This window comes from Salmo salar, chromosome 04 (assembly GCF_965601325.2).
Source record: "Salmo salar chromosome 04, fSalSal1, whole genome shotgun sequence".
NCBI classification, from domain to species: Eukaryota; Metazoa; Chordata; class Actinopteri; order Salmoniformes; family Salmonidae; genus Salmo; species Salmo salar.
Window position 1 is genome coordinate 25122710 of NC_138294.1, and position 24188 is coordinate 25146897.

General features: G+C 41.2%; 1 protein-coding gene across 1 annotated transcript; it reads left to right on the plus strand.

The window, feature by feature from the left end:
• On the plus strand, nt 1–23979 carry LOC106602428 (uncharacterized). Its single transcript, XM_014195062.2, has 6 exons — nt 1–449; nt 1612–1742; nt 1901–2074; nt 11343–11504; nt 12090–12201; nt 22263–23979. Exons 1-6 carry the CDS (start codon nt 203–205, stop codon nt 23216–23218), a joined length of 1782 nt encoding a protein of 593 aa, XP_014050537.2. The 5' UTR covers nt 1–202; the 3' UTR covers nt 23219–23979.
• The last annotated feature ends 209 nt before the right edge of the window (nt 23980–24188 follow it).

Sequence of the window (24188 nt, forward strand, 5' to 3'; positions counted from 1 at the left end):
TTCCGTGTAAACGGAAGTAAACAATGACCAAGAACAATTTCCACGTTAGCGTTTTTATTTAGATGTTTATGAACACAATGGAAGTCAAAATATGACTCATTTAACTGCACAGCATTGCATATTTACCCCAGATAGTGTTTAATTCGCGCTGGAGACTGGACTTAGTTGATAGATGTTATCTAGGTAGGGCTAGCTAGCTGCTATGGTTTTTCACACTCAAATAGCCTCCATCATGGAGGTACTAGCGAATGCAGCAGTGGCAGAGGTCTGTAAACTCGTCGACGACGACTATGCAGTGTTTCGTTTGGAAATAACTCAAAGCCAGAAAGAAAACAGGACATTGCGGAGGAAACTACAGCTACTGGAAATGAAGATGGTACGGGAGCGCGTTCTCGTCAGCCGTCCCAGTAGTGTCAAGATCCTCGACCGATACAGAGGAATGGCAAGAGGTACATTTTGTAGAAGGTCGAGGCTGCGGGGCCTGTCGCCCCGTTCCCCTCTGCGCATGTGTGACTTTAGATGCATTAACCGAGAGAGGAAGAGGCGAAGCGAGAATCTTTCTCAACCCAAAATCTGTCCACGAAAATAAGCCCAGGAAGGCTTATTTTTGTATGGAGGTGAATGAGTGTCGAATTTGGTTAACAAAAAAATGAATGGCTAATTAGCTACGTGAGGCATATTTGATCAATATAAGTTTCATAATGGTTAGGTTGTTACCAAAGCACTGATATAAGTGGCATATCTATCTATCTATCTATCTATCTATCTATCTATCTATCTATCTATCTATCTATCTATCTATCTATCTATCTATCTCTCCTCTCAGAGTTTTGCCTGTTGTCATTGAGATAGAGGACTCCTCATGGATATAACCTGTTTTTAGCATGGACATTGCCATTGAGGGCTTCCACCATTTTAAAGTAGTCAACAGGGTGGGGATTCCTATAAGTTGGGAGCAATCAGCCAAAGAGGAAGAAAAAAATTTACTACTGTCAAATAAATGCAAAGGAAAGGGGGATACCTAGTCAGTTGTACAACTGAATGACTTCAACTGAAATGTGTCTCTGCATTTAACCCAACCCCTCTGAATCAGAGATAGCCTCAATGGCCCTGCCCATGCTGTCACAGACTCTATAATGGCACAGATACAAAGATGAGTCGTCTATATATCTCTATTGACCAGAATGGTCCCACCTGATTTCGCCTCCTGCCTTCCATCTTTGAGGACATGTATTTATATTATCAGAGCTGTCACTGTAATATCTTGTCAATATAATAGACAATCTTTGGTTAACCACATACAATATGGTTAACCAGAATTGTGTCTTGGTCAGTTTTTGGATTGTATGCAATAATTCCCCTGATTACTTAGCTATCTTGCACAAAGACACAATATCATATTCTAACCAGATTCTTGATTTACTGCATTTCCTAATATTTTATAATTGAAAACAATAAGATGCATGGAACATAATTAATCTATGAATAGTATATCAAGCAGTTATGCGAAGTGTTACCTTATCTAGAATTCTAAAACTGTCAACAGTGTGCAGCGTTGAGCATTGACAGTACCTAACCTAACCACCTCTTTTCCCCCAATCACTCTCTCAGGTGAAGGACATCTCACTGGAGGCCACAGGAGCTTTGTGAAGCCAGCGGGACACAATACATGGAGAGATGACCAACCAATCAGTTTTGATGAGGGGAGTGGAACTTCAACCCAGCACATTATCGTGATAGAGGTTAGTGTAATAGTATTACATCAAATTTACAGTACATAAAATGTGGCCAGTTTATTTCAGAAAGGCTCTGCCATTGGGGATCTTGCAAGACTTCCCTACGACATTGTTATCGAATTCAACCCATGTACCAGTAATAACCTCTTCTCTTCTTGTGTCAGTCTGCAGATACAGAGGCTGCAGGTCCTGGTGTCAAGCAGGAGAATTCTGAAGGAGAGGAGGACCCGCGGCACAGCAGAGACATCCAGACTGAAGTGGCTGGAGTGCCCCCTGTAGCCACGGAGGTCCCCAACGCCGCCCCAGTGCCGCCCAGGACCCGAGGTAACATCACGGAGGTCAGTGGAACGCCGAACGCCGTCCTCAAGCCAGAGACAGACACCGAGACTTTAACTGTAACACACAGGCTCTTACACACAGGATCTGACCACAGATCAGACCCAGAGAGACTGGGGCTGGGGAGACTTAGCTGTCTTCCTGCTCCTGGCTCAGAGTATTTACCAGTATTTCACCAGAGCCAGAGAATGGTTCATTCCCGTGGAGATGGTGATGGTAACATGTTAGACACTGGTGGTGAAGATCTGTCTTGTTCTTACGCTACAGAGATGGAGCCTGGCAACATATCCTTGGGTTTAGAGACACAGACTGATCTGTCTAGAGGGGACTGGAACCGGTACAGTAGTAGTGTATACTCTGAAGGGTGCCTAGATAAGAAAGGGGAGGTTATAGTGGTAGATGAGGTGACTGTGAAAGTGGAGGGCGACGCTCCTCCCACATGGAATGCAGATAGCCACCTAGGAGACGGACACTCACAGGGCAGAGATTTCTTAGATAACAGGGAAAGCTTAGAGACAAATCTAAATGCCACAACCCAGTCCTCTTTACACGCGTTCAGGGAAAGCGACTTAGTGTCAACATCGATGGGGCCTTCTAATTCACAAGGCCGCGTCCTTTTCGATCAGGTATTGAACTCAAACGACAGGGCTAGAGCCCAGGCTCAGGGAGGAGGAGCCACATCAGGCAATAGTAAAGAGAAGCGGTTCCTCTGCATGTTCTGTAACAAAAGCTTCAGCTGCTCCCAGAATGTGGAGATACACCAGAGGGTCCACACAGGGGAGAAACCCTTCAGCTGTACCCAGTGTCATATGCGCTTTGCCCAGGCTGGCCACCTGAAGAGGCACCAAATGGTCCACACAGGGGAGAAACCCTACAGCTGTCCCCAGTGTGAGAAGAGGTTCTCCCGGCAGGACCAGCTGAAGAGCCACCTGAATGTCCACACGGGAGAAAGGCTGTTTGCATACAAAAGCATTGCGGGAAGAGGTTCTCAGAGAGGCTCTACCTCAGGAAACACCAGCAGAAAAACCAATCCACTCTGTAACATAGAGAGTAACCATTCCACTCAATAGCTTCTGACGTTTAGATCAAACCCTGCATTAACAACAAAGAGGAATTTTCAGCAGAAAAAAATCCACAGATGCATTTGGAATAACAAGAGTAACAGATTTCAGTGTTGCATATTTCTGGGTAGAATATTGTGTGATATACAGTGGGGTCAGAAATTATTGACACACTTGATAAAGATGAGCAATAATGACTTTGTAAAATAAAACATTCAAATACTGAGCTATATTGTATGCAATTTAAAAAAAATCTAAATTTTATATATATATTATTTTATACTAATAAAATTGCTCAGAGAAAAAAAATTGTTTAACAAGTAATACTTTTTTTTCAAAAAGTTAGGGTTCAAAATGATTACCACAGCTAAAGATTCTTATACATAAAGTAGTCAAAAGTTTGATATTTGGTCCCATATTCCTAGTACTCAATGTCTAAATCAAATTTGTGACTTTACGAACTTGTTGGGTGCATTTTCAGTTTTGGTTGTGTTTCAGATTATTTTGTGCCCACTAGAAATGAAAGGTAAATAACCTTTTACTGCAGTGGGCTAGATCAGGGTCACACAGAGTGTTTGTAGGTAGTCTTAAACAAATCTACTTTGAAACAAAAGTATACTCCTCACACTCATGGTTATGGGCTTAAAAAAAAGAAGACACTTGTACCATGTCTGATATAGAGTTGAAATGTATAAATGTTTGGCTTTGCATCACAATATTATACTTTATATACATCAAAGAAGACTGAAATATAACAAAACCGTTTGAAATAGAAACACCGGATTTTACTTTTTTTTTTAAAGAATGTCTATTAATAACATTCCACCCATGAGGTCACTAGAGGGCGATTTGGTCAGTTGACTGCAGAAATTAAGTATTTTGTCCCATATTCATAGCATGCCATGACTACGTCAAGCTTGTGACTCTACACATTTGTTGGATGCATTCGTTGTTTGCTTTGGTTGTGTTTCAGATGATTTTGTGCCCAATAGAAATGAATAGTAAATCATGTATTGTGTCATTTTGGAGTCACTTTAATTGTAAATCACAATAGAATATCTTTCTAAACACTTATACATTCATCTACATGCTACCATGATTACGTATAATCCTAAATGAATCGTGATTGATGATGAGTGAGAAAGATACAGAGGGTCAAAGATCATACCCCCAAGACATGCTCACCTCCTCTATTATTGGTAATGGTAAGAGGTGAGCATGTCTTGGGTATGGTCTTTGACCCTCTGTATCTTTCTCACTCATCATCATTCACGATTCATTTAAGATTATCCGTAATCATGGTAGCATCCACATTAATGTTGAAGTGTTTAGAAACATATTCTATTGTTATTTACAATATAAGTGAATCCAAAATGACACAATACATTATTTACCATTCATTTATATTGGGCACAAACAAAATGTTTTCCCCAAGACACTTTTAATGAGAAAATGAATGCAGTTTATTAAGTTCATGCAGATTTTTAGTTGAGACGTGTATGTGTGGTTTTCATATGGCGTGTTGAGATTCTTTTTTATTTTTTAATAAACACAAAATGGGACTTTTCATTCTAAGATTTTAATTGAGACTCTCTTTAATATACATCACATCTGGACCCCTATCCACAAAGCATCTCAGAGTAAAAAATTGGTCATAAGTGCTGAGAATAGAGACATTTTACTCCTACTCTAATGGGTAAAAATAAAAGCTATGCATGAAGCACTTTTAGTTATTAGAGTCCCACCTAGTCAACCGATATTTAGAAAAACTGATTGTCCTAATCAGTTAACAGCAGGTGTCTTGATTAATAGAAAAAGGTAAAGAATCCATGGTTTCTTTGGCGTGGTTAAAATAATGTTTTGATATTTCTATATGATCAATTCATAAATAATCTAGACCTACAGTACCATTCAAAAGTTTGGACACACCTACTCATTCAAGGGTTTTTCTTTATTTGTACTATTTTCTACATTGTAGAATAATAGTGAAGACATCAAAACTATGAAATAAAACATATGTAGTAACCAAAAAAGTGTTAAACAAATCAAAATATATTTTATTTGAGAATCTTCAAAGTATCTACCCTTTGCCTTGACACCTTTGCACACTCTTGGCATTCTCTCAACCAGCTTCATGAGGTAGTCACCTGGAATGCTTGAAGGAGTTCCCACATATGCTGAGCACTTGTTGGCTGCTTTTCCTTCACTCTGCGGTCTAACTCATCCCAAACCATCTCAATTGGGTTGAGGTCTGGTGATTGTGGAGGTCAGGTCATCTGATGTGGCACTTCATCACTCTCCTTCTTGGTCACACAGCTTGGAAGTGTGTTTTGGGTCATTGTCCTGTTGAAAAACAAATGATAGCCCCACACAAGCGCAAACCAGATGGGATAGCGTATCACTGCAGAATGTTTTGACAGCCATGCTGGTTAAGTGTGCCTTGAATTCTAAATAAGTCACCATCACACCTCCTCCATGCTTCATGGTGGGAACCACACACGCAGAGATCATCCATTCACCTACTCTGCGTCTCACAAAGACACGGCGGTTGGAACCAAAAATGTCAAATTTGGACATCAGACCAAAGGACAGATTTCCAATGGTCTAATGTCCATTGCTCGTGTTTCTTGGCCCAAGCAAGTGTCTTCTTCTTATTGGTGTCCTTTAGTAGTGGTTTCTTTGCAGCAGTTAGACCATAAAGGCCTGATTCACGCAGTCTCCTTTGAACAGTTGATGTTGAGATGTGTCTGTTACTTGAACTCTGTGAATAATTTATTTGGGCTGCAATCTGAGGTGCAGATAATTACTGATTTCTGACACAAATGAACTTATCCTCTGCAGCAGAGGTAACTCTGGGTCTTCCTTTCCTGTGGCGGTTCTCATGAGAGCCAGTTTCATCATATAACTTGATGGTTTTTGCGACTGCATTTGAAGAAACTTTAAAAGTTCCTGAAATGATCCATATTGACTGACCTTCATGTCTTAAAGTAATGATGGACTGTTGTTTCTCTTTGCTTATTTGAGCTGTTCTTGCCATAATATGGACTTGGTCTTTTACCAAATAGTGCTATCTTATGTATACCACCCCTACCTTACCACAACAGAACTGATTGTCTCAAATGCATTAAGAAGAAAATAAATTCCACATATTAACTTTAAACAAGGCACAACTGTTAATTTAAATACATTTCAGGTGACTACCTCATGAAGCTGGTTGAGAGAATGCCAAGAGTGTGCAAAGCTGTCACCAAGGCAAGGGGTAGCTAGCTACTTTGAAGAATCTCAAATATAAAATATATTTGGATTTGTTGAACACTTTTTTTTTGTTACTACTTGAGTCCATATGTGTTATTTCATAGTTTTGATGTCTTTACTATTATTCTACAATGTAGAAAATAGTACAAATAAAGAAAAACCCTTGAATGAGTAGGTGTGTCCCAACTTTTGACTGGTACTGTACAGTCATGGCCAAAAGTTTTGAGAATGACACAAATATTAATTTTCAAAGTCTGCTGCCTCAGTTTGTATGATGGCAATTTGCATATACTCCAGAATGTTATGAAGAGTGATCAGATGAATTGCAATTAATTACAAAGTCCCTCTTTGCCATGCAAATTAACTGAATCCCAAAATAACACTTCCACTGCATTTCAGCCCTGCCACAAATGGACCAGCAGTTATCATGTCAGTGATTCTCTCGTTAACACAGGTGCGAGTGTTGACGAGGACAAGGCAGGAGATCACTCTGTCATGCTGATCGAGTTCGAATAACAGACTGGAAGCTTCAAAAGGAGGGTGGTGCTTGGAGTCATTGTTCTTCCTCTGTCAACCATGGTTACCTGCAATAAACACTTGCCGTCATCATTGCTTTGCACAAAAAAGGACTTCACAGGCAAGGATATTGCTGCCAGTATGATTGCACCTAAATCAACCATTTATCGGATCATCAAGAACTTCAAGGAGAGCGGTTCAATTGTTGTGAAGAAGGCTTCAGGGTGCCCAAGAAAGTCCAGCAAGCGCCAGAACCATCTCCTAAAGTTGATTCAGCTGCGGGATCGGGGCACCACCAGTACAGAGCTTGCTCAGGAATGGCAGCAGGCAGGTGTGAGTGCATCTGCATGCACAGTGAGTCAAAGACTTTTGGAGGATGGCCTGGTGTCAAGAAGGGCAGCAAATAAGCCACTTCTCTCCAGGAAAAACATCAGGGACAGACTGATAGTCGGCAAAAGGTACAGAGATTGGACTGCTGAGGACTGGGGTAAAGTCATTTTCTCTGATGAATCCCCTTTCCGATTGTTTGGGGCATCCGGAAAAAAGCTTGTCCGGAGAAGACAAGGTGAGCGCTATCATCAGTCCTGTGTCATGCCAACAGTAAAGCATCCTGAGACCATTCATGTGTGGGGTTGCTTCTCAGCCAAGGGAGTGGGCTCACTCACAATTTTGCCTAAGAACACAGCCATGAATAAAGAATGGTACCAACACATAATCCGAGAACAACTTCTCCCAACTATCCAGGAACAGTTTGGTAACGAACAATGAGCATAATGGAGGACCTTGCCATAAGGCAAAAGTGATAACTAAGTGGCTCGGGGAAGAAAACATTGATATTTTGGGTCCATGGCCAGGAAACTCCCCAGACCTTAGTCCTATTGAGAACTTGTGGCCAATCCTCAAGAGGCGGGTGGACAAACAAAAACCCACAAATTCTGACAAACTCCAAGCATTGAATATGCAAGAATGGGCTGCCATCAGTCAGGATGTGGCCCAGAAGTTAATTGACAGCATGCCAGGGCGGATTGCAGAGGTCTTGAAAAAGAAGGGTCAACACTGCAAATATTGACTCTTTGCATCAACTTCATGTAATTGTCAATAGCCTTTGACACTTATGAAATGCTTGTAATTATACTTCAGTATTCCATAGTAACATCTGACAAAAATATCTAGACACTGAAGCAGCGAACTTTGTGAAAATTAATATTTGTGTCATTCTCAAAACTTTTGGCCATGACTGTACATGCAACAGTATCTCTTACGCTTTTGACAATGATTTCACATGAGGCCTATTTCACTATATATAAATTCTTATATGTTTTTCAATCATGTTATATCTTTGAGCGCAATATCACGTTCTTAAAAATAATGCCAAAATTGGGCATGTCTATATGGGCAATTGAAGGCATCTAGGGATGTTAACTTTGATTGTGTTCAATAAAAATGATAGACCTTCTAAAGGTTGTATGCAACATTATCGGCAAGTGCCTTTATGACTACTGTGCCAAAGCGATTTAGAGTTGTTAAACGGGAGTGGCGAGGATGTTGATATAAAGGTTATCCAGGTTACCCAGAACTGTGCTTTTAACAACCAGCAGAATTGATACAAATTTGTATGCATGCTAACATATTAGGCAAGCATTACAAATAAGAAAAGTTATCGTGTTAAGCGAAAATTATTAAACATTTTACCATTGCGACGTTTGAACGCCCACAGCAGTAGAAATCCACTTTTTAGAGGTGAAAAACGACGACCAGAGTTTACCCTTCATGTTGCACAACGATTTAAGTCAATAAGTCATTGTTTTTTTCAAAGTATGATATATTTGGGCTTGAAGTGACAAATCCGACCTGCCCATGTCGTGCAAATCCGTGTGAATGTGGTGCATTTTCCTATGATATGACATTACAAATTATTTTCAACCTACGTTTAATTTCACGAGCAAGGTTTTATTTAAATGTTACCACCGACGAGCATAGCATTGTTTATATATCTGAAACAGCTGCAACGTTATTCCTCTTCACGACTGAGATGAGCCAAACAGTCTTGTCCACTTGGCCTCATGTTTTTGCACCTCCACTTCTCTTTTACCAGAAAATTATCATAATCCATTGGATAATTTGCACGTTATACATGTCAACATATTAGGCAGGAATAAGAAAAGTGATCGCTTCAAGCGAAAATGATCAAACATTAGTCTGTATAAAAAAGATATCTGACCATTTTATTAATGGTAAAATTTTGTGATGATAGCATTTTGCAAACATGCTCCCCCCGTCGCCCCAAGATGAATGGTTTTGACCACTAAAGTTTGTTGCTTCACTACATGCTCCACTGCTTTGATTGGTGCAGCTTTAGCTAAAAACCACAAGTGTCTATCCAGATAATGAAAAGGCACCCTCAAAAGAAAACTTAAGGAACTTATAGTTAGTTACATGTCATTTGCGGTGTGCATTATCATGAGGCAAGTCATTGTAGCCTATCATTTTACGTCCCCTGTGAGAACCATGAGCACGGGCTGACGGCTTTGCTGTACCACAGCCGAAACCTGCCAGCAACCTGCCTACCAAAGGTTGTACCTGCCTACCAAAGGTTGCAGTGTCCATTACAATGTAGAAAAACGCATATCAGCTATCGTTCAATAGTTATCCATTAAACTGGAGCTTCATCTTATTCTTTATAATTATTTATATGCGAATTCGTGGCCGCAATTGATGGAATCTTTGGAGATAACAGTAGATGGCGAAGTCTAAGATAGTCCATTGGTTTCCATCTGTGGTGAAGGTTTCCCTAAATTAATGCTTATGACAAATCCATCTCCAGAACCAGCCATAGGCCCAGTTGGCTAATCTTTTGAATACGGTGTAGTTTAAAAAAAACACACAACAACAGATAATAATAGCTAGCTAGATAAGGTTAGCAATATACAGTGCCCTACTTAATTATTTGGACAGTGAAGCATTTTTTCATCTTTTGGCTCTATACTCCAAAAGTTTGGATTTGAAATAAAACAATGACTATGAGGTTGAAGTGCAGACTGTCAGCCAAATCAGTTGAACCGTTTAGAAATTACATCACTTTCTTTACATAGTCCACCCTATTTTAGAGGACCAAAAGTATTGGGACAAATTCACTTGTGTGTATTATAGTAGTAAAAAGTTAAGTACTTGGTTCCAAATTCATAGCACGCCATGACTACATCAAGCTTGTGACTCAAAAATGTGTTGGATGCATTCGCTGTTTGTTTTGGTTGTGTTTCTGATTATTTTGTGTCCAATAGAAATGAATGGTAAATAATGTATTGTGCCATTTTGGAATTACTTTTATTGTAAATATGAATAAAATATGTTTCTAAACACTTCTACATTAATGTGATTACTACCATGATTATTGATTATCCTGAATAAATTGTGAATAATGATGAGTGAGAAAGTTACAGACACACAAATATCATACCAAGTTGGGCTGTGGCGGTCATGACATTTTGTCATGCAAAAGACTGCCGGCCTTACGGTAACTGACCGTTAATTAACATAAACACATTTAGCATCTCCAGGCCTCCACACACACAAGCCACATACAAGGCACTGATGGGTAAAAAATGCTTCACTGTCCCAATAATTACAGAGGGCACTGTAGCTAGCTTGCTAAGGTTAGCATGCTAGCTAGCTTGCTACACTGACAGCTGTCAGTTTCCTATTTGTTGATGTTTATCAACCACGTGGAAATCCCCACACCCAATTCGTGAATATGTATAAGTAGCCTTTATCATTCTTTGGAGGTGGAACCTAAACGTGATTTTCCTCTCTAGGACAGGAAATGATGTTGAAATAGTGGCAGCAACTTCCTCTGGAGGGGGAGGGGGGGTCCTTTGATGTACAGTCACATTCACCGTAACCTCTTCCCCAGGCTATTGCACACAGCACATATGAGGAAGTGTCTGGGGACGAGATTAGATCACGGTAGTTGTCTGAGTCAGAGAGGAAGAGGTGACATGAGAGGATTTACTCCGCCCAAAATCTGTACACGTTTGGGGTTTGAACTGGTTCAGGGCACAGAACCGAAAACCGGAAAATGACTACATTTTTGGGGGAACAGAATAAGCATACACCCGACAGTGCTTTATAACCAATATACACTTTCTTAATAAATATACCTACACACTAATAAGCATCTACTGTACATGTCAAAATAGTTTAGTCAGGTTTGTCTGATGATGACTTGACTTATCATAGCTGACTTGTTTTTACCCACAACATCATATTTATGTCCACCATGATGGGTTTAACAACAATGAAGTCATTCTGTAACTACAGTATAGGACTCAAAAATAGTGGGGATGGGTCAACACTCCATGTTTAAAGTCTGTTTATTATCTGTGTGTACTTACCTGAGGGAGTGTATGTCTGTGTAATCTGTATCACCTCTCTCTTCCAGGAGGAGGGTCCAGAGGTGCTGCTGGTGAAGGAGGAGGGGTGTGAGGAGGGTCTGGGGAACCCTGAGGGGACCATGGTCATGGAGGACAACCAGACTACTCCTACTCCTGGACCGACAGAGGATTCAGCTGAGCAGCACAGGATCACACACAGTCTCACTGAGGTGAGCCCACTGTAAACTACTGTCTGTATCCACAAAGTGTCTTAGAGTAGGAGTACTGATCTAGGATCAATTTTGCGTTTTAGATCATAATGAACATTTGGAAAGTTCCTAGATCAACACTCCTTCTCTGAGACTCTTTGTGGATAAGGGCCCAGGTCTTGATTCATTTTGTCTTAAGTGTATGACCATGCCTTTGAATTATCAAACCGTTAAATGGATAGTTGGGGATTTTGGCAATGAAGACTGAAACACTTCCATTCTTTGCGCTAAGCTAGTTAGCATTACTGGACGCAGATACATAATAATGGTATCCACGAGTTAATTTGACTCTGGGGAAGTATAAGAGTGTCTGCTAGATGACTAAAATGTAAATGTAGATAAAGGGCTTCATTGCCAAAATCCTGAACTATCCCTTTAAACAGTGTCAAGGAATCAAATCAACTAACACTTTTGCGTAGTATGAAATCAACATGTTTGCATAGTACTCATAGCAATGCCTCATTGCCCAATCAGAAGATGCTCCATAGCAGGGTGCTGATATCAGATTTCTTGATCCAACATCTTCTCACTCTGTATCTCTTACAGTCAGTAGACATGGAGGATGGGAAGCCTGATCTGCTGCTGGTCAAACAAGAGACAATAGAAGACGGACCAGAGAGCATTGATCTGCTGAGTGGACTACAGATGGGGGAGCAAGGTAAGGGAGACATACATATACAGAACATAATATATAGAGATATTCTAGAGAGATGGCGCCGACAGAGATGGTCGCCTCGCTTCACGTTCTTAGGAAACTATGCAATATTTAGTTTTTTTAATGTATTATTTCTTACATTGTTACCCTAGGAAATCTTAAGTCTTATTACATACAGCCGGGAAGAACTATTAGATATAAGAGCAACATCAACTTACCAACATTACGACCAGGAATACGACTTTCCCGAAGCGGGTCCTCTGTTTGGACCACAGTAGCCGAACCAAAACAATGGCGCGCCAGAAGGGGCAGACGGAGCAGTCTCCCGGTCAGGCTCCGTAGATGTGCACATCGCTCACCGCTCCCGAGTATACTACTCGCCAATGTCCAGTCTCTTGACAACAAGATAGACGAAATTCGAGCAAGGGTTGCCTTCCAAAGAGACATTAAAGATTGTAACATTCTCTGTTTCACGGAAACGTGGCTCACTAGGGATATGTTATCAGAGTCGGTACAGCCATCCGGTTTCTTCACGCATCGCACTGACAGAAACAAACATCTCTCTGGGAAGAAGAAGGGTGGCGGTGTATGCCTTATGATTAACGATTTGTGGTGTAATCATAACAACATACAGGAACTCAAGTCCTTTTGTTCACCTGACCTAGAATTCCTTACAATCAAATGCCGACCGCATTATCTACCAAGAGAATTCTCTTCGATTATAATCACAGCCGTGTATATCCCCCCCCAAGCAGACACCTCGACGGCCCTGAAAGAACTTCACTGGACTCTATGTAAACTGGAAACCATATATCCTGAGGCTGCATTTATTGTAGCTGGGGATTTTAACAAAGCTAATCTGAAAACAAGGCTCCCTTTTATCAGCATATCGATTGCGCGACTCGAGCTTGCAGCATTCTGGATCATTGCTACTCTAAATTCCGCGACGCATACAAAGCCCTCCCCTGCCCTCCTTTCGGCAAATCTGACCACAACTCCATTTTGTTGCTCCTTGCCTATAGACAGAAACTAAAACAGAAAACGCCCGTGCTCAGGTCTGTTCAACGCTGGTCCGACCAATCTGATTCCACGCTTCAAGATTGCTTCGATCACGTGGACGGGGATATTTTCCGGATAGCCTCAGACAACAACATTGATGTATACGCTGACTCGGTGAGCGAGTTTATTAGCAAGTGCATCTGTGATGTTGTACCCACGGTGACTATTAAAACCTAACCTAACCAGAAACCGTGGATTGATGACAGCATTCATGCAAAACTGAAAGCGCGAACCACTGCTTTTAATCAATCATGGCAAGGCGACCAGAAACATGACCGAATACAAACAGTGTAGCTATTCCCTCCACAAGGCAATCAAACAAGCTAAGCGTCCGTATAAAGACAAAGTACAGTCGCAATTCAACAGCTCAAACACAAGACATATGTGGCCGGTTCTACAGTCAATCACGGATTACAAAAAGAAAACCAGCCCCGTCGCAGACACCGACGTCTCGCTCCCAGACAAATTAAACAACTTCTTTGCTCGCTTTGAGGACAATACAGTGCCACTGACACGGCCGCTACCAAAACCTGTGGGCTCTCCTTCGCCGCAGCCAACATGAGTAAAACATTTAACCCTCGCAAGGCTGCCGACCCAGACGGCATCCCTAGCCGCGTCCTCAGAGCATGCGCAGACCAGCTGGCTGGTGTGTTTACGGACATATTCAATCAATCCTTATCCCAGTCTGCTGTGCCCACATGTTTCAAGAGGGCCACCATTGTTCCTGTTCCCAAGAAAGCTAAGGTAACTGACCTAAACGAACTATTGCCTTGTAGCACTCACTTCTGTCATCATGAAGTGCTTTGAGAGGCTACTCAAGGATCATATCACCTCCACCCTACCTGATACCCTAGACCCACTCCAATTTGCTTACCGCCCCAATAGGTCCACAGACGACGCAATCACACTGCACACTGCCCTAACCCATTTGGACAAGAGGAATACCTATGTAAGAATGCTGTTCATCGACTACAGCTCAGCATTTAACACCACCACCAAACTCGTCATAAAGCTCGACGCCCTGGGTCTCGACCCCGCCCTGTGCAACTGGGTCCTGGACTTTCTGACGGGCCGCCTCCAGGTGGTGAGGGTAGGAAACAACATCTCCACCCCGCTGATCCTCAACACTGCGGCCCCACTAGGGTGCGTTCTCAGCCCTCTCCTGTACTCCCTGTTCACCCATGACTGCGTGGCCATGCATGCCTCCAACTCAATCATCAAGTTTGCAGACGACACTACAGTGGTAGGCTTGATTACCAACAACGACGAGACGACTTACAGGGAGGAGGTGAGGGCCCTCAACGTCAACAAAACAAAGGAGATGATCGTGGACTTCAGGAAACAGCAGAGGGAGCACCCCCCTATCCACATCGACGGGACAGTAGTGGAGAAGGTGGAACGTTTTAAGTTCCTCGGCGTACACATCACGGACAAACTGAAATGGTCCACCCACACAGACAGTGTGGTAAAGAAGGCACAATAGCGCCTCTTCAACCTCAGGAGGCTGAAGAAATTTGGCTTGTCACCGAAAACACTCACAAACTTTTACAGATGCACAATCGAGAGCATCCTGTCAGCTGTATCACAGCCAGGTATGGCAACTGCACCGCCCACAACCGTAAGGCTCTCCAGAGGGTAGTGCGGTCTGCACAACGCATCACCGGGGGAAAACTACCTGCCCACCAGGACACCTACATCACCCGATGTCATAGGAAAGCCAAAAAGATCATCAAGGACAACCACCACCCGAGCCACTGCCTGTTCACCCCGCTATCATCAAGAAGGTGAGGTCAGTACAGGTGCATCAAAGCTGGGACCGAGAGACTGAAGGCCATCAGACTGTTAAACAGCCATCACTAACATTGAGTGGCTGCTGCCAACATACAGACTCAAATCTCTAGCCACTTTAATAATTTATAATTGGATGTAATAAATGTATCAGTAGTCTCTTTAAACAATGCCACTTTATATGTTTACACACCCTACATTATTCATCTCATATGTATATACTGTACTCTATACCATCTACTGCATCTTGCCTATGCCGCACGGCCATCACTCATCCATATATTTGTATGTACATATTCTAATTCATCCCTTTACACTTGTGTGTATAAGGTAGTTGTTGTGAAATTGTTAGATTACTTGTTAGATATTACTGCACTGTCTGAACTAGAAGCACAAGCATTTCACTACACTCGTATTAACATCTGCTAACTATGTGTATGTGACCAATATATGTTATTTTATTTGATATATATATACTTCAATGGGAATAGTGATGTACCTGGCTATTATTTTCTCTTCATTCATAAAATGAAATCAATACAACTTACACTCAGTGACCAGTTTATCTAGTACTGGGTCGGACCTCCCTTTGCCTCCAAAACAGCCTGAATTCTTTGGGGAGTGGATTCTACAAAGTGTGGCATTCAAACGTTGCTCAATTGGTATCAAGGGACCTAACGTGTGCCAAGAAAACATTCCCCACACCATTACACTAGCGCCACCAGCCAGTACTGTTGATTCAGGCAGGATGGGGACATGGACTCATGCTGCTCACACCAAATCCTGACTCTGCCATCAGCATGACGCAACAGAACCCGGGATTTGTCGGACCAGGCAATGTTTATCCACTCCTCAATTGTCCAGTGTTGGTAATCGCATGCCCCACTGGAGCCATTTCTTCTTGTTTTTAGCTGATATGAGTGAAACCCGGTGGGGTCGGCTGCTGCAATAGCCCATCCGTGACAAGGACTGACGAGTTGTGCATTGCACGTTTCTTGCCATTCTCCTTCAACCGCTCTTATCAACGTGCTGTTTTGGGCCACAGGACTGCCACTGACTGGATGTTTTTTGTTTGTTTGACCATTCTTGGTAAAAACCTAGACACTGTCTTGCATGAAAAGCCCAAGAGGCTGGCTATTTCTGAGATACTGGAACGGGCGCGCCTGGCACCGACACTCATACCACGCTCAAAGTTGCTTAGGTCACTCGTTTTGCCCATTTTTTTGTCCCCCCCATTTCGTGATGTCCAATTGGTAGTTACAGTCTTGTCCCATCTCCCCTACGGACTCGGGAGAGGCGAAGGTCGAGAGCCATGCGTTCTCCGAAACACGACCCTGCCAAGCCACACTGCTTCTTGACACTGCTCGCTTAACCCGGAAGACAGCCAAACCAATGTGTCGGAGGAAACACCATACAACTGGCGACTGAAGTCAGCGTGCATGTGCCTGGTCCGCCACAAGGAGTCGCTAGAGCAGGCGGGACTGAGACAGGTAATGGCGGGACTGAACGTAGTTATGTAAAGCACCTCAAGATAAAAACGTAATATTCAATATTGGCAAGTTAGACTAAATATTAGCACTACACAATCTGGTGGGTGATAACCTTCAATCTGGATAATAACACAAAACAAATCTTCAGACTAGAGACATTTATCGACAAATATTACGAAAACAAGCAACACTCAAACATGACAGAGAGTAAGACAGGGGAACTGATTTCAAAATGAAAACCTGACTCTTCTACAGAAACAGACGATTTAATATTTTCACCACCGGGAATGGTAAAGGTCGAAACCGATCTGTTAAAATCAATAAATGACAACCTGGGTATACTTCAACTAGTCAGTAAGGATATAAAAGAGTTGAAGGCAAGCCTCGAGATGAGTGATGAAAAAGCTGCGACATTGGAGAAGGAAACAAACAAGCTAAAAGGGACAGTCAATAAGATTGAAACCGAAGTGAATGAACTTAAAAAGGAAAACACCATTCTGAGAGAAGCCTTACTTGACATACAGACTCGATCCATGAAAGAGAATCTGGTACTTGCAGGTATCCAAGAGAAAGAAGGAGAATTTCCTGAATCTGTAGTTAGAGAGTTCATCCTTACAGCACTTCAGATTCCACGCGAAGCTATCAACAAAATCCAAGTCGAACGTGTACACCGCTTCGGACAGAGAGGGCAAAGGTATGAACACCCAATCGTTGCTATATTTGCTTCCTTTAAAGATAAAATAATGGGTAAAAGCCTAGGTAAAAGACTTACCTGGGACCAAAATTGGCATGAATGACCAGTTCTCGTCGTCGATAAACTATATATTGATAACCAGTTGTTCAGAGACACAAAGACTACTCCATGGTTATTTAAAAAATTACAAAGTTGTTATAGACAAGGAAAATAATGAAACACAATTCTAGCCCGGTTATGGATTGTAACAATACAATACAAAATATAGCTTTTCTACATATCTTCAAATATAACTAATTGGAACACACAAGCACTAATTCAACATGGTGAAGATAAAAACTAAGTAAACAGAAGGCACAGTATGTGTGGATGGTGTAGTGTGTGTTCATTTTATTTATTTATTTTTTTGATGTTTGGGAAAGTGTGGCGTTGAGTGAGAAAGGAAATGGTTGCATATCCCAGAACCAATGTATTGCTGTGATCGGGGGTGTGAGAGAGCTTTCAATGTTGTTCAGATGATGGATATACTTTTTTATAATGAATTACACTTCTTATTTATTTATTTATTTATTTATTTATTTATTGCCCTATCATGGTGGAACTGTTTTAAAATAATAAATACATTTAATGTATTTGTCCTATCATGGGGAACAATTTGTTATAAATATATTATATCCAATTTATTTATTTATGATCCTATATTGATGGAACGGTCCACAACCCTATACCCTAGACACCCACCTGAATGACCCAGATACTAAGGAGAAGTTCCTAACTGTTTTATGGGCCTGCTGTAAGCGGTCTGTATGCAGCCAAAATGCGGTCAGAGACCTAGAGCAGCACAGCCCGCTCAAGATTCTGAGCCTGCTTGGCAGGGTTGGTCCTGCAAAGCCAGAGCCCCCTGACGGGAGAGCATAATCTACAAGGAAATTCTCAAAGCTGCTAATGAGAACCTTGACGACCTTATACCTAGCCGGTGGGGATTCCGGTGGGGTGCCCCCACCCAGGCAGTGGCAGTGCTGGCAACACTAGCTGCAGTAACCCATGGGGAGGGGGTCACACTTGGACATTCAGAGAGGGGGTATATTATTGTGGCCCTGGTGGCACAAAATCAAAAGTCTGACTGCATGTAGATGCTTGGGATATGGTCAGTACAGGGGACCGTGTTGTGAGTGTTTCAGGGAAAAGGTGTATATTTGACCTCCATCATCTAGGACATGACAATAGTTAATAAAATCTCTCAATTTCTGCCCATTTTTTTTGCACAATCTTGCAGGCCTTCTCATACAGCTGCAACTGTATATGCATTTGTAAATCAAGACATTTCTTGAGTTGGGCTCTGGGATGGTGCAACTGTTGAGAATGTGAGCCTATGGTTGTGTGGGGGGGAAAGGTTGAGTGTGTATGAGTGTGTGGGTGTATGTGCGTATCCCACAACTGTTGCAAAGGAGTAAAAGATGTTAGGGACAATATAAGATGATTCACAATAATTGTATGCTAATATAATAATTGCTTGTAAAAATGTAATTTTGGTAATGACAAGACTGGTGAGAGGTAAAACCCTTTGCATAAATTGCCAACATTACTCTAAATATTAATAGCTAATTATGGGAAATAAGAAACAGGATTTTTAAAATATATAATATACATTTTTTGATGGCTATATATAATACAAATCGAGGTGAGGGCGATGGAAATGCATTTGGCGGTTGATCTACTTCTGTTCTGTAAATGACACTGTGTGCTCTTTTCGAAGGATGGATCCCAGTCTTTTCAGGGCTATGGGATACGGGGGGTTGGGGGTGGTCTACCGGGCTTTGGGATGACAACCCAACTCGGGATGAGGAGGGCTTTAGCGGGTGGAATAGTGGGGAACAATTGGAGGTTTACTTAATAGCAATGTAAATATCATGGTACTGCTATATAGACACTCAATCATCATGTTACTTTTTAATGGTACGTTTACAAACATATATTTTGATAAATAGAATTAAAAGTTGTGTCTCATTATGGTAAGTGGTGAAATAAGTATTGCCAGTTACAATTGTAATGGCCTAGCAGATAATAAGAAAAGATGATCAGTATTTACCTGGCTAAAAGAGAAGGAATATAATATCTATTGTTTACAGGAAACTCATTCAACAATTTTAGATGATGTTTTGTGGTAAAAGGACTGGGGGGCGAAATATATTTCTCCCATGGGCAAAGAAATTCAAAAGGGGCGATGGTTTTAATTAACAGTAATTTTGATCCAAATGTGCAAATTGTCCAAACAGATCATCAAGGTAGATGGATTATTTTAAATATGTTATTGGACAATAAACAGATATGGCTTATTAACCTATACGGTCCAAGTAATGATGATCCAAGCTTCTTTGAAAATATATATAAGAATTTATCAACTCTACAAGCAACACTAGACTCTATTATTAAGGTGGGAGATTTGAATACGGTCTTAAATACCTCTATGGACCGGAAAGGAAATCACACTACAAACTATCACCCTTAGGCACTTAAGAAAATCATGAATGTCATGGATATATTGGAATTAGTGGATATATGGAGACTTAAATACCCTGACCTAGTAAGCTATACATGGCAGAGGCTTAATCAATCTAGTCGTCTTGACTACTTTCTTATGCCATTCTCTCTGGCACCAAAAGTATCACTATGGATCACAAAAGAAAAATGCAAATTTTACATTACCGTGTAGTTTACCAATTAAATCCCAAAAGAAAGAAATGATCTCACTCCAATAAATGTTTATAGAAAGTTAGAAAAAATATATAAGATCTTGCTACCATGGAAAGGAAAATACCTGTCTATTTGTGGAAAAATCACCCTGATGAACTCTTTAGTCATATCACAGTTTACCTATTTGCTTATGGTTTTGCCTACACCTAGTGACCTGCTTTTTAAATTATATGAACAAAAAATATTCAATTTTATTTGGAACGGCACGCCAGACAAAATTAAAAGGGCCTATTAATATAACGAATATGAATTCGGAGGGCAGAAATGATTAAATATTAAAGCATTAGACCTATCACTAAAGGCATCAGTCATACAAAAGTTATACTTAAATCCAAACTGGTTCTCTAGTAAATTGGTAGGAATGTCTCATCCTATGATCAAGAATGGCCTTTTTCCCTTTATTCAGATTACACCTGCTCACCTTCGGTTGTTTGAAAAGGAAATAATCTCCAAAATATCATTATTTTTTAAACAAGCCTTAGAAAGTTGGTTGCAATTTCAGTTTAATCCACATGAAAAGACAGAACAAATAATACCACAAATATTGTGGTTAAACTCAAATATACTAATTGATAAAAATAAAAAATACATTTTTCAAAGAAATGTTTAAAAAAGGTATAATTTTAGTGAATGATATGGTGGAGTTATGTCACACATGCAGCTAACACAGACATATGGAAATGTCTGCTCTACCCAAAATTACAACCAATTAATTGCAGCATTACCACAAAAATGGAAGAGGCAAGTAGAAAGGGAAAAAAGCAAGGAACTTGTATGTCGGCCCTATATTAAAGGACATAAATGGTTAAAGATAAGTGTGAAAACTAAAAACATATACCAATTTCGTTTAAGGACCAAAAAACTGACAGCTGTGCCATATAAATTGCAAAATAGTTGGGAAGAGATTTTCGATGTACCCATTCCATGACACATGGTTTATGAATTGATACGCAAAACAACGCCAGATTCAAAACTTTCAATTTTTCAATTTAAATTACTATACAAAATTCTTGCAACCAATAGAATGTTATATATATGGGGGATACAATCTTCCCAACTCTGCAGATTTTGCTGTGAGGAGGCAGAGTCATTAGATCATTTATTTTGGTATTGTTCATATGTAGCTCGTTTTTGGTCACAGGTCCAGGAATGGCTGAAGAATTGCAACATTTGCCTACAACTAACGCTGCAGATAGCAATACTGGGTGATTTGAAAAGCCATAGTCAATCAATCAATCAATCAATCAATAATATAACAATTATTTTTGCAAAAAAATATATTTTTAATTTACAATCTGAAGAAGCTATGAGAATAGAAGGGTTCAGTACTTTTGTGAAGCTTCACAGCACAGTTGAAAAATAGAAATCCAAAATGGATGATGTTGAGACATAGATGGGAGGGGCTGAATGGAGCTCAAGGGTGGGACTAATAACAAGATAACCAATGTAAAACATACGGGGTCTGTAAAATGTATATAGGTTCAGAAATGTTGTGAAATAGCACAGTTACAAATAGAAATCAAACTGGATGGACATCAGAAATGGAGGAAGGACTAAAAACAAACAAAATATAACTATTGTAAAATAGATTGTGTCTGTAAAATGTGTATAAGATGTATACACTGAAGGTAGAAGCCTAAGTGTTTATTAGTTTACTCCAATTGGGGGAAGGGTGGTAGGGTTTGCGGGGAATAATAAAGGTATATTCTTAAAAGAGTATGTATATCTATATAGGTATGTGTATGTATATATGTGTATATGTATGCATACGTGTATGTATATGGATATATATATTTACCCAAAAAATATATGGGGGATTGGAAATGATGCAGACAATTACATTGATGGAAGCAGCAATCTTTCCGCAATATTAAGCTGATCCACCCCTTAAAAATTCGCTAGAGCGCACTGAGTCAATTGTGCGCTGCCTTGTGCACCACCTACTGACCCGAGATTGAACCCGGGTCTGTCGTGATGCCTCAAGCACTGCGATGCAATGCCTTACACCGCTGCGCCACTAGGGAGGCCCCTGTTTTGCCCATTCTAACGTTCAATCAAACAGTAACTGAATGCATCTATGCCTGTCTGCCTGCTTTATATAGCAAGCCACATCCATGTAAATCACTGTCTGTAGGAGCAAACCATTTTCGTGGGGGGGTGTACCTAATAAACACACATTATAATGTATGACCTTGACCAGGTAATTGACCAAAAAAAGTTAAGTAATAAAGTTCTCTCTGCCATGTTTGTAAAATCTATTTTGTAACCTCTTCCTGCAGGTGGTTGGCTGGAGGCTAACAGAGAAGACTGGGCGGCCATCTTGGATTCCCAGACCCAGACGGGTGCAGCCAAGGGCCCAGGGTACGACATCACCGAGCAGGCCAGGACCAGAGGCAACATAGTGGAGGTCAATGTAAGGGACAGCGTCCTCAACTATGGGCTGGGGAACAACACTGTTAACCAGAAACAGAGAGTGGAACACAAAATAACATCCGAACTTAGTCTCCATAAAAATCTGGCTGAGACCAGGGCGAGACGTAGATTTGGTCTGCAGGGACAGGGCGGTGTCCATATGCAGCTGGAGAGAACAGACACATACTCGGCTAGCGATGCTCCCTCCTGCTCCTATAGTTGTGATTCAGAGAGACGGGTGGCGCCTCAGGTTGACCCCCTATCAGGTGCTGCCTTCAGCCTGCCTTCTATAGGATCTATCAACTGGAACATGGACCCTGTGACAACACAAACACTCCCTGGCCTTCATCCTCCTCACACTCTCCTAATGTTAAACCAGACCTCAGACAATGCCAGTGCATCAACCCTAAATGGCAACACCAGCCCATTGACAAATGACAGTAGTAGTAACACTATCAGCAGATCTGGTGGCAAAGAGAAGCGCTTCCCATGTTCGTTCTGTGGGAAAGTCTTCCGTTTGCCTAAACAGGTGGAGATCCACCAGAGGATGCACACCGGGGAAAAACCGTTTGGCTGCCACCTGTGCCGGGCCAAATTCTCACACTCGTCCAGCCTGAAGAGGCACCAGAGGGTCCACACAGGGGTGAAACCCTTCAGCTGTACCCAGTGTCAGACGCGCTTTGCTCAGGCTGGTCACCTGAAGAGGCACCAGAGGGTCCACACGGGAGAGAGGCCGTTCACCTGTACGCACTGTGGGAAGAGGTTCTCAGAGAAGAGCTATCTCAGGATACACCAGCAGAAAATGCACAGGGCCCATGTATAGAGTATTATGTAGTTAGTTTGTTTGTAGTTCATTCTGTTGGTTTTGGATGTAGTAGGGAACTGGATGAGGTGAACTGAGGAAAGAATGAGTATGATTAAATAGATGATATGTCACACCTGCTCCCGCTTCTCTTCTCTGGTATTTGAGGGCGCCAGGCTGCCCATCATTACGCATACCTGTCACCATCATTACGCACATCAGCACTCGCTGGACTCACCTGGACTCTGTTACCTTGTTGATTTCCCCCTCCTATATCTGTGTTCCTCTGTTAGATCCCTATGTCAGCATTATTGTCGTTTTTGTTTTCCCCTGTCCAGACGCTGTCCGTATTCTGTTCCTGTCCGTGTTTCATTAAATGTTCACTCCTTGTACTTGCTTCTCATCTCCAGTGTCTGTCCTCACGATATGGTGATGGTTGGTGTGATGGTGTCTGTAAAAATGCTTCACTGATGAAGAGTGACAACCTTGTCCCTTTAGGTTGATACGGGTGTTTTATAGTGAGATACGGATGGTGCCTTAATTCATGTTTACTTGACATGAAGTAGTGAAGATGTGTGTAATGTAATGTTGAACCTTTTCCAAAGTATTTTTAAATAGATTTTTATCAAAGCAGGGGTACAAGATTTACAGAAAATGTAGTGTTACCATAGTGAGAAATGTTGTTATACATGTCACGTATCGTTTTGTGCAATAAAAGTACTGTACTTAAAAGTTATGAGTACATTACCATTTTGTTGAAATTAAATACAAAATTAACTCTATGCTGACTGACCCAGTTATTTTTGTTTTAGAAGTTGTGTAGAGTATGCCCAATATTACCATTACAAGGTTCCATCATACTTCTCTTTTTTGCTGTGAAGCCCTTTTTTTATGAAAAAAACAGTGAATCTATGGCATTATTTAGGATAGAAGCTTATACTCAACAAAAAGAAGAAGAAACTGTATTCTGAAGCCAAGATCAATGATATAA